Below are 15,385 nucleotides of genomic sequence, written 5' to 3'. Positions count from 1 at the left end.
AGCCTTCAGGGCCCAGAAGGGACCCAGGGACTACACCCAGCTGAGAAGGGCAAAGGCTGAGCCTGAAACTTACCAACTCCCCCAAAAGGCAAGGATGTCATTGTCATAAACATGAAGCCATCATTTCCCCCAAAGCTGCCACTGCTGGTCTGGTCCAGAACCTTATTCACCACCTGGAAAAGACAGGGAGCAAGCAGCAGCCCCGGGGAGCTGGGGCCCCGAAGTCATCCAACCAGACAGAAGGAGAGCTTCTGAACCTCCCTGGGGCTGGCCTCTCCATGATTGGGGGCAGGCAGAAGGTGCCCTGGCAAATGTCTCTAACCTCATCTCCACCTCTTACCAGACTTCCTCCAGAACCTTAGGGTGACAACCGCTGTCCCAGAGGGCTGAGAGGGGCCAAGCTACCTGAGCGAATAAGCTTCAAGTAGTGCCCCCCGAGGGTAGGAGGGGGAAGGCACCCTTCCCCTTCACTGGATCAGGACGGGTGGGCAGCCTGGCCCCACCCACCATCCACTTCTCCATTTCGGAGTCCCATGCTCCTTACCTTGGAGTCCTTGGAGAAGGCGTACAGGGCCAGGGGCTTCTCTCTCTTCCTGATGAAAGCAATGGCCTCATTGATGCCCTGCACATTCAGGATGGGTAAAATGGGCCCAAAGATCTCCTCCTGCATCACGGGGTCTGTCTCCTTCACATCCACCAGCACCGTGGGGGCTGCCTCGGACCACAGAGGAGACCTTAGGCTGGGGCTCTCAGAGGAACCCCAGGGCAGGGGAGCAGAGGTGCTGGGGACGTGAAAAGGTCATCATAGGGCAGACTCGGGGGGAAAGCAATGCACGCCATGCCATGGAGACCCTCACAGGGGCCTGGTCACAGAGGTCAGTGGGGACAGGGACAGCTGCCCACACCTTGGCTCCCTGCGGCTCCTTCGGAGCTGCCAGCCCCAAGGACCTTGGGGGGAAAGGGGGCCACTCACCAATGTAGCGTTCCTGCTCGTCTGATTGGCCGCCAATGGCTGCTCGGCCATTGCCCAGCAGGCCTCGAAGCCTGTGGAAATGCTTGTCGTTGATGATGCGGCCCAGGTCTGGGGAACTCTGGGGATCCTCCCCATAGAACTGGGTCACTGCATTTTGCAGGGCAGGCAGCAGCTTCTCCTGCGTCTCCCGGGTGCACAGGATGTAGTCCGGGGCCACGCACGTCTGTCCCGCATTGAAGAAACGGAACCAGGCCACACGGTTGGCCACGTTCTGGGGGTCACAGTTGTCATCCACGTAACAGGGGTTCTTCCCTCCCAGCTCCAGGGTGATGGGGGTCAGGTACTTGGAGGCAGCGGTCATGACGATCTGCCCTACTCGGGGGCTTCCTGGGGACAGGTGAGAAGCCCTTCCCTTTGAGGAAAAGCCCACCCCTGGCCCCATGGCCCCCTCTGCCCACTGTTCTCGTCTCTGAGGCCCCTCCCAGCAGTGACATTTCATGAGGAAGGTCCTCTCTGTCTCTGATATTCTCTGTTCTCTGTTCTGAGCTCCTCCTGCCTTTGGCGTGCGATGATCCTTCTTCTCACCCCCAGTGATAGTCTTGGACCCTGAGACATGCTGCCTCTCCCTGGACCTCAGGGTCATTCTTTCAAATGGGGAGAATATTGCTTGCCCTCTCTTTTTCCTCCCTCCCAAGGCTGATTAGCTGAGAGAAGAGGTGTGAAAATGCTCTGAGATGTGCCAGGCTCTGCACACCTCAGGTGGCAAGAATGCTGAGGTGTGGGGGTTGAGCATGGAGCTGCCCTGCAGAAAGAACTGGGGAAAAATAACCTTCCCAGGGTCCTGCTGGGCCCCTCCCCTACTGTCCTAGCTCTCTGTCTGTAACACGAGGTGGGGGACTAGCTGGTCTTGAAGGCCTTTCTCGGCTTTAAAGTTCTATGTCCATTAAGGGGCGGGGCTTGGGCTTAGAAGGAGCCACCTCCTTTTCGGGACCTGCCCCCCTACTTCCCAACATGACCTCTCTTTGCCCCCAAAGCCAGGCATTGACAGGCCTGTGATCTGGGATGTGCTGGTCTCTCCCCCTCCCCAAAGGCCCTTGGGCCCAGGAGGGCAGGGGAAGGGTCTGAGGCCCCAGCCTGAGCCCTGGAGCCAGAGTCCCATTTCCCAGAACAGGTTAACCAGCCCTGGCTCACCTGTGAAGAAGATGTAGTCGAATCTGTTCTTGAGCAGAATCGTGGCCTCCTGGGGGCCTCCCAGCACTGTGGCAAAGCAATTCTGGAACCCAGGACAGGACTACTCATTCCCGAGAGCTCCCGGCCTGGGGGACCCTACCCAGGATGACTGGATCTCCTCCTCCAGGCCAGTGCCGAGGCAAGGAAGGAGACAACCAGGTTAGGGCTTGAAGGACCTTCGGGAACATCCTCAAAGCCAGATTTCCACATTACAGAGGAGGAAATGGGCCCCGAAAGGTTCAATGACTTGCGTACCGCCCACAGACAGAATTGGAATGCAGGCCCCCTGACTGCCTCTGAGCCCAGTGTTCTCAGCCACCTAGAATGACTGAGAGAAAACTCAGGAACCAGGTAAGGGATGGCTGGGGAGGAGAGAAAGTCAGGAGTAAAGCCTTCCAAGGGAATGGCACCCCCTGAAGGTGAGGGCTGGAGGGGGCCATTTTGGGGGGTAGGGGTAGTGTAGCTGGAGCCTGGAGATCTGGCTGAGCTATGTAGTCACCATTCATAATATCATAGACAGACCTTTCATTTTACAGATGAGGAAACTGAGGCCCAGAGACTCCTCAACTCCGAAACACTTGATTCCTATACCCTACCACCACCTTGCTTCACCCAAAGGCTTTTCACAGAACCGAGGTCCCAAGGAAAGAGGCCCTATTCAGCCCCTCCCACCCAGCCAAGTCCCGGCTTTTCTTCTTCCCCTTGCCTTGGCCACCCACTCTAAGCCCCAAATGTCCCCTTGAGAGGGAGCCAGAGAGAGAGAGAGAGGCTGCAGCCAGAGTGGAGGCTCCAAATGGCTGGTGAATTCTTTAAAGGGAAGGGTTCTGAGCACTTGGGCTGGGGAGGCCCAAGCTTCCTGGGAGATAGCGGCCCGGGTCGGGCCCTCTCACCTTGTCCAGGTACTGGGGTAGCACCTGAGCAATGACCTTCTCCATGTTCTTACTTATCTCCGAGGGCTTTACAACCACACAGTTACCTGCCAGGAGGGAGGCAAGAAGAGGCAGGTTCTGAGTCCTCCTGAGAAGATGCCCGGCCTTCCTCCTGGCCTGATGTCCCCTCCGCTCTTCTCTGGCCATCCCTTCCCCTGCTGTGTTCTCCCCATCGAAGTCTCGTTATCCCTGCCTCATCACCACCAAGCATCTCCCCCAGCTCTGCCGGCCATGAGGAGGAAGGGGGCCCAGTGGACAGGAAAGGGGAAGGAACCATTCCTGTTTCCAGAGTGGCGCTGGAGATTCAGGCAAAGACTGAGGGACAGAAAGAGAAAGGGACCATTCGCAGAAGACTCTCCTTATTGGTGGAGAAAATGATGGGGCTGAGATGGACAGAGAGCTCTGGGAAAGAGAAACCTTCCTCTTCTTTCTTGCTTTGGGAGAAGACTTTGGGAGTTCCACCTGCTCTTTGGGACCAACTGCAGGGCAAGAGAGAGAAGACTTTGGAAGGCCGATGTGTAGGGAAAGTCAGCTCCTCAAGATATTCCTGATTTCTATTTTGCCTCCTGAGAAACTTAGGGGAATTTCCTCTCTCTCTCTCTCTCTCTCTGTCTCTCTCTCTGTCTCACCCTGTCTCTCTCTCTGTCTCTCTCTCCCTCCCTCCCTCAATCTCTCTCTGTCTGTCTCTGTCTATATGTGTCTCTATCTCTTTGTCTCTGTTTCTGTCTCTCTGTCTCTGTCTGTCTCTGTTGATATGACATATCTCCCTCTCAGTGAGAAAATTCATTCACTCTGTATTATCTGATATATTCTAATTCATAAACACCCTAAATGGTGCAGTGGCTAGAATACTGGGCCCAGAGTTGGGAAGGCCTGAATTCAAATCTGGCTGCAGACACTTATTCATGGGTAACTCTGGGCAAATCACTTAACCACAGTCTGTCTCAGTTTTCTCATGGGGATAATAATAGCATTTCCCTCCCAGGACTGATGTGAGGATCAAATGAGATAATACTTGGAAAGTACTAGATAAATGCTAATTATCATTAGATTTTTTAAGCCCCATGAAGGCAGGGACTTTCTTCCACCTCTTTTTGTGTCCCTAGGTCTGGGCACAGTGCCTGGCACACAATAGGCGCTTAATAAATTCTCATTGACTCCCTGACTTCTGTTTGGATGAATGTGTTTCCTTGGGATGGTCTTTTTGTGTGACAAGCATTTGGTGGGAAGGGGTCAAGCCTTTGGATAAGAGCTTGGGGTAGCCTTTCCTCTCTGAGGGATAAGGACTAGGAAAGTGGCTTAAGCCTGAGGAAATATCATTGTCCTGGTCTCACAGTGTTTCTGGGGGCAGATGGATATGATTCTTGTCTGGCACTCTTCTGAGGAGAATGGAGTAGCCAGGCTCCTGGGGTAGCTGTCAAAGCCTCTCTGTGAGCAGCAGTTAGACAAAGCACCCCTTACTCATGTGAGACAGATGTGTGTCAGACAGAGATGTGCGTGAGACCAGGTTTGTTGGAAGAAAGCTGAGAGCCCTGACTCTAGACATTTCTGAAGAGCTAAGGGCTTGCAAGCCACTTTCCTTCTAGGAATCTGAGGGAAGGATGACACACAGCCACTTCAAGAGACAGTGTGGGGTGGTGGTTAGAGGGATGGACCTAGAATCAAGTTCTGTGACCCTGAGGAAGTAAATCACTCCTCCTCCTCAGTTGCCTCATCTGTAAAATGGAGCTGCTGTGTGGCTCAGATGTGATAATGGATATAAGGTGTCTTGAGGAGATCCTACAGTTGAGCTGGAAGGACCCTCTTATTTTGCAGAGAAGGGAATTGAGGAACAGAGACGGAAGTGACTCACGCAGCTAGAAGTATTTGAGGCACTGCTTGAAAGGAGTACAGGCCAGCCTCTGTGGCTGCTGGGGTCAATGGAAACAATTCCAGGTAACAGGGGAGGAGACTGAAGGTCAGAGAGGGAGCCCCAGGAAAGGCAGCTGGGCAGATGAGGGCATCCTCTGCCCATGGCCCATTTCTTACCTGCAGCAATGGCCCCCACCAAAGGCATCAGCAACAGGTTCAAAGGATAGTTCCAGGGGGAGATGATGAGTGTCACACCATAGGGCTCCTTCCGGATGAAAGCTGAGTCCAGCTGGGTAGCCTGGGGACAAGGGAAGGGGATGGGGGGCTTCCTGAGCCCAGGCCAGGTGTACATTACAACTCGCCCAAAGGAAATTCAGGAAACCGGACTGGAGGAGGGGGAGGAGGGAGGGAGCTGCCATCTCTCCCTCTCCTCCCCCCTCCCCCCACTCAGGCAGTGGGAGGTTGGGAGGAAAGGAAACAAAGGGAGAGGGGAGGTGAGAGTTAGTCCAGGGCTAGGGCCCAATGACTCGGGCAGAATCCTTCCAGCTTAGAGCAGGATGGGACCTCACACAACCTCTGCCTTTACAGCCTACCCAAGTAGTCCTGAAGCTTCCACTTGGAGACTTCTGGTCACAAGGAGATCTCTACCCCCAAAGCAATCCATCCCAATTTGGAGACATTCTTACTGCTAGGAACCTTTGATTTAAGTGGCCCTCGCTTCCAGGGCCCCACAGGCTTTTCAGGGTGATGGTTCCTTACCTGCCTGTTGTCTATTATCTCTTCAAGGTGCTTCCCTGTTCATTTTCCTCGGCCACTCTTTACCCCCACCCTGAGGGAGCCCCAGAGTCACCCAGTGGGAGAGCAGCAGATCAAGGGCTAGGAGCCAGCTCAGTCTGGCGCCGCAGCCTGGAGACCTTTGCTCCCACACTGAAGCGGGGCGGGCCACCGAGGGACCCAGACACCAGGAGTCGGCCCTAAGACCCTTCCCTTCTCTTCCTTCCTCCTCACCAGATTCTTCTGCACCCGCTCGTCCTTCATCCAGGTGTGGAGGTTACTCAGCGCAAGCTTGATTTCACTCTCGCATAAGACGATCTCAGATATATCCGCTTCGACGGCTGGCTGGAGAAAGAGATGAGCCGCTCACGACCATCCCCTCCATGGGGGCGGGTGGGAATGGAAACCCAGACCATGGAGGTCAGAAGGGACCTTAGAGGTCATCTAGTCCAATCCCCCAGTTCTGGCTAGGGTTGGGAACCTTCTGTCAATCCTCCCAGAGAGGGCGAAGGGCTCGCCCAGATTCACAACCTCAGGGAGGAACAGTGGGGATTCAAACCCAGCTCCTGAGACTAATCTCTCCACCCCACTTCATGCCAGTTTCCCACTTTAGTTTGGGCTCCTGTCCTGCTCTCCCAGATTGCCCCGGTGCCCATCTGACCCCCTCCCGTCACGTTCCCTCCCTCTTTCCTCCTCATCTCCTCCCCTCCCCACCTTGTTCAGATCCTGGGCCAGGGTATCAAGGAGCAGCTTTCGGTTTTCCTTCAGGAAGCGGCTCAGCCCCCGGAGCTGGCTAAGTCGGAATTCGGCTGGACGGGTTCTTCCAGAATCGAAGGCATCCCGGAGGCGCTTCAGGGTGTCTGCGTAGGGATTCACCCTGCGCCAAAGAGTGGGCAGGCCTTGGTGGGGGCGCGGACCCACTGCGCCTCTACGATGACCCAGCTCTACCCGCCTTTGTTGAGCCCCCTTTGGGACTACGGCTCCCTGGGACCCCCATCGTTCCTCCCAGCGAGAATCAGAATTCGGCTGCCCTTCTCCCTGGAAGGAGCCCCTCCCCCACCTAGCTCTGCCTGTGGGGAGAAACCTCAGGCGTTCTCCTGTCTCACGACCTTCAGCTCCTTGGAAATCCTCATACATCCTCACCGTGAGGCTTTTTCAGAGTTTTACTAAGTACCCAGAGAAACCTCCAGAGCCCAAGATCACTGACTCAGGCATGCCGGAGAGCTCAGAAAGTGATGTGAAGGACTACACAAACATTTATTAAGCACTTACTGTGTGCCAGGCACTGTGCTAAGTAATTACTGTGAGCACAGAGTAATTACCACCCAAACTCCGCGGAGCTGCGCAATCAGGTCTCTGACCCTGCCTTATTCTGTCGTGTTTCTAGAGAGCTGATACCACTGCAAAGGCCTTCAAGGAATAGTCGTTAACGTGCAATGTCAGCATGGCAGGTAGTCCCCAGGGATCTGACCTTGGCCTTGGGTAGCTTCAGCTTTTTAGCAATGACTTAGAAAAAGGGGTAGAAGAAGTGATAGTTCAATTTGCAGATGACACAAAACCCCAGGGGACAGCTCCCACAATGACTGCGGATGACTGAGTCAGGCTTTTGACAGACTCTAGCATTGGTTTCAATCTAATCAGATGAAATTCAGTCAATCAGTCAGCAAGTATTTATTAATCATCTACTACGTGCTGCCAACTGTCAGTGTGTATTTTGATTTGATTTGGAGGGTTTCTTCTTCTTCACAGAATTTCTCAACCACTTCATTTTTCATGGTTGTCTTTTTGCAAATACATCTAATTATTTTGTAATACGTCATGGTCAAATGTCCCACAAAATAAGATGTCTTGTAGCTTTGAGGCATACAATAAAACCAACTTCACCAACTCCTTCATCTCTCTAGGGAACACCTAGGGGCCATTCATTCATTGAGATGCAACTTCCTTCTCCAGCAATATATCCACTTACTGGTCTGCGACAAGGATTTCGGAGTTAGAGGATCAGCCATCAAAATGAAGTCTGCTGATAGTCTAAAAGGGGATGGCTAGATGGTGCAGTGGTTAGAGTGCCAGGGCTACAGTTCAAATCCAACCCCAGGCTGTGTGACCCTTGGCAAGTCATTTAACCCTGTTTCATGTGCTACTCACTGTGTGAGGCACTTACAAACACTATCTCTTTGATCTTTGTGACCTTAACCAGGTGGAAACAATGATTCAGTCAATCTCAATCAGAGTCTTTAGCCCAATTGTGGAAGGTACTTGAAATTCCAGTGATATTTCACAGGAAGAGAGTTTGACTAAGCTGGGGGAATTTGGCCAAACCCTAGAGATCATCTGGAAATGAACAAATGAGTTCATAAGAGTCATGTGAGAGATTGAATCAAGCATGGGGTTCTAATGGAATCCCTAAGTAGGAAACCCGGATGGAAGGGAAGGTGTTGGCCTATGTCTCCTTCCCCACTTCTTTTGCCAGAGGATAACCTTGGGAGATTCCAGAGGATGTTGGGCATCCCATCTTCCCATTGATGGCCCTGAGGCATCCAGGGATCAGCAAACCTCATTGTCTACTTTGGTAACCAAGGACAGACTGGACAGAGATTTGTGGCTCCAAAAGGGACACAGCAAAGAAGCCAAACCATGTCTAAAGGGACCTTCTTGAGCCTGTCACAAATGAGAGAAAAGGACTTCTGGTGACATGGACCTGGAGTTATCCATGAGGATGATCAGCCTAGAGATGAGAATTGGACCTATGGGAACTGTGGAGATCACCCAGCCAGAGAATAGACAGGGATGAGAATGCAGGGTAGAACTTTGGTGGGGCACCCATGGTTAGTGGACATGACCTGAAGGAAGAAACCTAGTTGGCTCTCCATTGACTTGACTTAGAATGTCAGAGCTGAGATGGTCCTTATTACATAAAATTTCAGATCTGAGGAGTTTAGAATATAAAACATCAGAGCTGGGAAGGCCTTTTAAAAGCATTTCATTCAAGCCCCTCATTTTAGAAATAAGGAAATGGAGGCTCTCATTAGAGAGGCAATTTGCCCAATTGCCCAAAGCTTGTCTGTGGGACCCACAGATTTTGAGTCACAAATTATATGCTCCCCACCCCAGGAACATGACCCAGAGAGGTCTCTCTTCAGGTTCAGAGCTAGGCAGCATTCTCTTTCTCCTCCCCTCCTAACAGTCTGAGGTGAGGTTATAGCAAGATTTCCCTAGTGATGTCAGGGTATCCTTCAGCACAGAAGGGACATGATGTCCTGTAGTCCTTAGTGTCTCTCCAGTGTTATCAACAACAGAAGACATTAACAAGTTAGATATGTAGCATTCAGAAGCAAATGAACCTAGTGGCCCATTCTTTGATAAACCAAAGACCCCAGCTTCAGGGGCAAGGTCTCATTACTTGGCAAAAGCTACTGAGAAAACTGGAAAGCGGTCTGACAGAAATTGGGTTTAGACCAACACCTCACACCACATACCAAGATAAGTTTCAAGTGGGTACACAATTTAGATATAAAAAATCACATCACAAATAAATAGGAAGAGAAAGGGGAAAAAATCCTTTCAGAATTATGGATAGGAGAAAAAATAATCACCAAACAAAGGATGGAGAGAGGATAACAGAAAATAAAATAAAATTTTAAATTTTTACACAAACAAAACCAATGCAGCTAAGATTTGAAAAAAAAAAAGTTAGCTGGGGGAAAAGTTTTGCAGTAAGTTTCTCTGATAAAGGTCTGAGAAACAACAAAATTTATAAGAATGAGTCATTTGTTAATTGACAAATGGTCAATTACAGACGAAGAGAGCAGTGACCATAACTCTTCCCAGATAACACCACCTTGGAAACACCAAAAACTTCCAAACTCCCAGAACTAGCTCTGAAAACCACAGTACAAAAAAAGTCTGAAACTTGAGACAGTGTCCCTCCCCTCTCCCACATTAGGAACAGAATCCAACATTAACATAAAGTTTCAAGTCAGGAAACAGGGTGGAAAATGAACAAACAACAAAAAAAGAACCTGACCATAAAAATATACTATGGTGACAGGGAAGATCAAGACAAACTCAGAAGAAGATAATGAAGACTAAACAGCTGTGAGCAAAGCCTCAAAGGAAAAAAAAGTGTGAATTGGACACAAACCCGACAATAATTCCTGGAAGTGCTAAAAAATTTTTTTTTCATAATCAAATAAGAAAATTAAGTAAAGAAATGAAAGCAAAGGAATAAAATTATGAAAAGACAATTAACAGCTTGGTAAAAGTATCACACACAAAAATAAAATGGAAAAGAATAACACCTTAAAAAACAGAATTGGCCAAATGGAAAAAGAGGTACAAAAATTCGCTGATGAAATTTTAAATGTGTTGAGTTGTTTCAGTGATGCCCAAGTCTTTGTGAATACATTTGGGGTTTTCTTGGCAAAGATGCTGGAGTGGTTTGCCATTTCCTTCTCCAGGTCACTTTACAGGTGAACTGAAATAAACAGGGTTAAGTGACTTACCCAGGGTCACACAGCTAGTAAGTGTCTGGGGTCAGATTTGAACTCAGGAAGATGAGTCTTCCTGACTCCAAGCCTGGCATTCTATCCCCCGCACCACCTAGCTGCTCCTTCATTGATGAAAATAATTTCTTAAAAATTATAATAGGACAAGTGGAAGCTAATAACTCCTTGAGACACTAAGAAACAATAAAATAAAGTCAAAAGAATGAAAAAAATAAAAGAAAATGTGAAGTATCTCATCAGAAAAACTGACCTGGAAAATGGATCAATGAAAGATAATTTAAGAATTATTGGACCACCTGAAAACCATGATTAAAAAAAGAGCTTAGACATCATATTTCAAGAAATTATCAAGGAAAATGCCATGATATCTTAGACCCAGAAAGTAAAATAGAAATTGAAAGAATCCCCTGATCACAACTTGAGAGAGATCCTAAAATGAAAACTCCCAGGAATATTATAGCCAAATTCCAGAGCACCCAGTTCAAAGAGAAAATACTTCAAGTAACCAGAAAGAAACCATCCAAATACCATGGAACCACAGTCAGAATTGCACAAGATTTAGCAGCTACCACATGAAAGAGGTAAAGAGCTTGGGATATGATCTTTCACAAAATAAAAGAGCTGGGATTATGACCAAGAATCATCTATCCAACAAAACTGAATATAATCCTTCAAGGGAAAAAATGGATATTTAATGAAATTGAGGACTTTCAAGCATTTCTGATGAAAAGACCACAGGTGATTAGAAAATCTGACTTGCAAATACAAGACTCGAAAGAATCATAAAAAGATAAATATGAAAGAAAATCAGAAGGGATTCAATAAGGTTAAATTGTCTACCTTTTTGTATGGAAAGATAATACATGTATCTTCTAAGAACTTTATCATTATTAGGGTAGTTAGAAGGTTTCTCCTTAGAAAGAGGGTATGAACTGATAAAGTCTGAATGCAGATTAAAGCATACAATTTTTCACTTTATTTCCTTCATGGTTTTGTTTTGTTTTTTTTAGGTCTATGTTTTCTTTCCCAACATAACCATGTGGAAATGTGTTTTGCATTATTGCACATGTATAACCTTTACCAAATTGCTTGCTGTCTCAGGGAAGGGGAAGAGGAAGGAGAGAAGCAGAATATTTGAAACTCAAAATTAAAATAAAATGAATGTTAAAATTGTTTCTACATGTAATTGGAAAAATATTATTAAAAAAAGAAAAATGGCGCAGGAGTGAGCCAACATGGTAGGATAATGTAAAAAAAAAATGGATAGGCAAGAAAGGGAGATGCCCTGGGAGAAGGAGAAAGAGAGAGGAAGAATGGGGAAAATTATCTCATATAAAAGAGGCACACAAGGAAGACCTTTTACAGTAAAGTAGAAAATGGTGGGGGGCAATGCTTGAATCTCACTCATATCTAAATTGGTTCAAAGAGGGAATACACACAAACACACACACACACACACACACACACACACACACACAATTGATAATAGAAACCTATTTTACCCAACAGGGAAGTAACAGAGGAAGAGTATAAGAGAAAAGGGCAGAGAGGAGAAGTAATAAAAGGCAGGGCAGATAAAAAAAAGACAGTGATCAAAAGTAAAACAAACTTTAGAGGAAGGACAGGATAAAAAGTGAGAGAGAAGGATAAACAGAAGAAAACAGGAAGGAGGGAAATGTAATAAGTAATTAGTAAATGTAGACAGTAATCATAACTGTGAATGTGAATGGGATAAACTCACCCATAAAAAAGGAAGTAGATAGCAGTTGGATTAAAAATGTGAATCCTGCAATATGTTGTTTAAAAGACACATGCTTGGGGGGCAGCTAGGTGTCACAGTGGATAGAGCGCCAGCCCTGAAGTCAGGAGGACCTGAGTTCAAATCCGGCCTTAGACAAACACTTGACACTTACTAGCTGTGTGACCCTGGGCAAGTCACTTAACCCCAATTGCCTACAAATAAAAAAATAAAAATAAAAGAAATATGCTTGAAATAGAAAGAACCACACAGAGTTAAAATAAGGGGCTGGAGCAGATCTATTATACTTCACCTGAAGTTAAAAAAGGCGGGGGTAGCCATCATGACCTCAGACAAAGCAAAAGCAAAAATAAACCTAATTAAAAGAGATACTCAGGGAAACTACATTTTGCTAAAAGGCACCATAGATGATAAAGTTATATCAGTGTCAAACACATGGCATAGCACCCAAATTCTTAAAGGATAAGTTAAATGAATTATAAGAGGAAATAGACATAAGATTACACTAGGAAAAGACCTCAACTTTTGTCTCTCAGAGCTAAATAAATCGAACCATAAAATTAATAAGGAAGAAGTGGTGGCTATTGGCCTGCCCCAGGGATGGGGTCCTGCTGCTGGGTTGCTAGGTAAAGAGGGTCTCTTTTCTGATAGGTCCCAGGGGCGGGTCTTGCTATTGGCCTCTCCCAGAGAGGGCTTCACTGCTGGTCAGCAATGGGGTGCCAGTGGCTTGTGCCCTTATCATGTTTATCATGTATTTGCTTATCAGGTTATGGTTATATCTTTGACTAGAATGTAAGCTCTCTGAGGGCAGTGACTATACTCACTTTCTTGCCCTGTATCTCCAGTACCCCACACAGAGCCTGGCATATAGTAGGTGCTTAATAAATGCACAATGTATTGGATTAGTTGGATGAGGAGCTGCCTGCATTGGGGAGCAAAGAGTGGCAGGACCCTGGAGATACTGGGGTGGGGGTAAGGCAGGACTATTCATTTAGGCTTTCCTCATGAGTGCCCAGAGTTGGTCCCTGCAGCCCATGCCCACATCCTGCCCGCACTTAGTCTTCTCAGTTGTAAAAGGAAGATGTTGGAGTAGATGCTTTTCAGGCTCTGAGCTTGGGTCATTCAGCTCTTGGGGTGCTTGTTGCCCTAGGAATTCCAAGACTTTACCAAGCCCCTGCTCTGAACAGGTAGAGGTGGGCACTCTGGTGACTGGAGAAGAATTCTAGAATCACAGGCTTAGAGCAGGAAAGGGTCCAGAGAGACCACTGGGGAGGCCCTAAAGACTTCAGCCCCAGTGAAAAGCTTTGTCCACTCTTCCTACCCTTGCCAGCTCAGGGTTGGACAAACTAGCCAAGCAACCATCAAGTATCTATTAAGCACCTACTATATACCAGGAAATGTGCTACAGGCTAAAGACACAAGGACAAAACAATGAGACAATCTGCTCTCCAAGAGCTTACAGCACCTTGACCTGGAGGTCAGGAGACTTGGGTTCTAGTCTCAACTCTACTGTTAATTTGCTGGCACTGACCATCTTTGGTCCTCAGTTTCCCTCTCTGTCAAGCAAGATTGATAATCCCAGCCAGACTTCCAAGTCTGCTGGGCAGCCCCGAAGGGAAGATAGAGGTGGGTACCCTCTAGAAAGAAGGTACTTATTGCAGGTAATAAGTTTTGCAAAGCCAGAATCTGAACCCAGGTCCTCAGCATTCAGGTCTGTCTTTCTCCTGAACCTGAACCACAGCCCTGTTACAGCCTCTGGCTTCCTCAGCGAATAGGTCCAAGATTCCCTCCTCCTGAGGATGGATGAGCCTTCTCTCTAAGTTCAGCCCCTGCCCCTACCCCATCCACAGGAGCCCATCCCTCTCTCAGGAGTGTACCTACTGTGGTTCAGGCTCGGGCTTCAGCTCCTGACCGGAGCTCTTTCTTCCTTTCCCAGACATGCCACCTCAGTCCAACCCTGCCAAGTGCTGCTGCTTGATCTTACCCTGGGGTAGACTGACTCTTGTATGTTGGCAATCCGATGCCCGGCCTCCAGATCCTTCCCACGAGCCCAGGCCCTGCCCACAGCTCTGCCTCTCAAGCATAGGCACCCAACCCAATCCTTTTTAATTAACAGTGAAGGAAAAAGCAAATAGCTGACTCATGTATACCAAGAGTGACTGCCAGGTGGGAGGCACCACACAAGTCCAGAAACCTAGCTGCCCAAGGAAGCTTTAACGGAGAAGGCCGGGAAGTACTGAGAAAAAAGTACAAAATCTCGAGTCAGAGGTCTTGGGTTCAAATTCTACCTCAGGCAAGTCCCTTCTCTCGATGCCTCAGTTTCTTCTTCCGTAAAATGAGGGAGTTGGATTTGATGCCTCATAGGGCCTGCCACTTTTGTTATTTTATATTTTAAGAAGCTATCCAGTTCAATCCAACAAATATTTATTTTAGCACTTACTATGTGCCATGCCCTTTACTAGGCAGTGAGTTTCCAAAGACAAAAATGAAACAATTCCTGGTTTTAAGAAGCTTCCGCTGTACTAGAAGATACAACAGACAAATTGATGAAAGGTAAATTAAGATGGGAATAAATAGTAAAGCCAGTTTGGGGTGGGGGATAGAGAAATCAGCTCAGGCTTCATGGAGAAGGTGGCCTTTGAGCTATGAGGAAAACAAGGAATCTGAAGAGATGTGAGGAGGGAGTACATCCCAGGCATAGGGCACAGCCTGGGCAAAGACAAAGAGGTGCAATGTTAAATTCAGGGAATGACTGATAATCCAGCTTGACTGGAATGGAGAGTGCTTGAAAGAGAGAAATGTTCAATAAATTTGGAGAAGTTTGGAGCTGGTTTGTGAGCAACTTTAAATGACAGACAGAGGAGTTGGGGCTTTGTCCTAGAGGTAATAGGGCGCCACTTAAGATCCTCCAGGAAAGGTGAGGTGTTGTCAGACCCGTGTTTCATCACCAGATGGTGCTGCAAGCTGCTAACCTTGTGCCAGCCAAGAGTAAGGACTGGGTGTTGGCAGTCACGCATTCTGCCCCACTGAGCGGCCGTGCTGGAAAAGGGTCAAGTTTCTTTGTGGATGTCAGAGAGTAGACTCTCATCCAGTGCGTTAGTTAGTCAGTCAACAAGCATTTGTTAAGCGCTTTCTAGTGCAAGGCATTCTTGAGACTCCTTCACGCTCCCCTCTAGAAGATCAGCTTCCACGCTCCAGGACCACCGACCACAGTCACTTAGTGGCAGTGGCAGAAATACCAGCACTGTTCCCTTGATGCCAGGTGCTGTCCAATTTCCATCGCTCTTCATAATGGTGGAGATTTGCAGCCTTGCTTCTTTGAACTACTCGTGGGCATCTACACTTCACCCCTAAGCACCTG

General features: G+C 48.1%; 1 protein-coding gene across 1 annotated transcript in view; it reads right to left on the bottom strand.

Moving 5' to 3' along the window:
* LOC114038764 (aldehyde dehydrogenase family 3 member B1-like) overlaps positions 1–14,002 on the bottom strand; it is a 16,804-nt gene extending 2,802 nt beyond the window's left edge. The window contains exons 1-9 of the mRNA XM_027856190.1: positions 13,906–14,002; positions 6,472–6,634; positions 5,992–6,102; positions 5,161–5,281; positions 3,094–3,179; positions 2,165–2,246; positions 974–1,360; positions 545–711; positions 74–173 (exon numbers count right to left, since the gene is read on the bottom strand). Coding sequence (XP_027711991.1) covers positions 74–173; positions 545–711; positions 974–1,360; positions 2,165–2,246; positions 3,094–3,179; positions 5,161–5,281; positions 5,992–6,102; positions 6,472–6,634; positions 13,906–13,964 — 1,276 coding nt within the window. The 5' untranslated portion in view covers positions 13,965–14,002. The remainder of the gene's footprint in view (positions 1–73; positions 174–544; positions 712–973; positions 1,361–2,164; positions 2,247–3,093; positions 3,180–5,160; positions 5,282–5,991; positions 6,103–6,471; positions 6,635–13,905) is intronic.
* Positions 14,003–15,385: the final 1,383 nt, after the last annotated feature.

This window comes from Vombatus ursinus, unplaced genomic scaffold, assembly GCF_900497805.2.
Source record: "Vombatus ursinus unplaced genomic scaffold, bare-nosed wombat genome assembly UNPS02011369.1, whole genome shotgun sequence".
Classification (NCBI taxonomy): domain Eukaryota; kingdom Metazoa; phylum Chordata; class Mammalia; order Diprotodontia; family Vombatidae; genus Vombatus; species Vombatus ursinus.
This window is presented reverse-complemented; position numbering and strand designations above follow the sequence as displayed.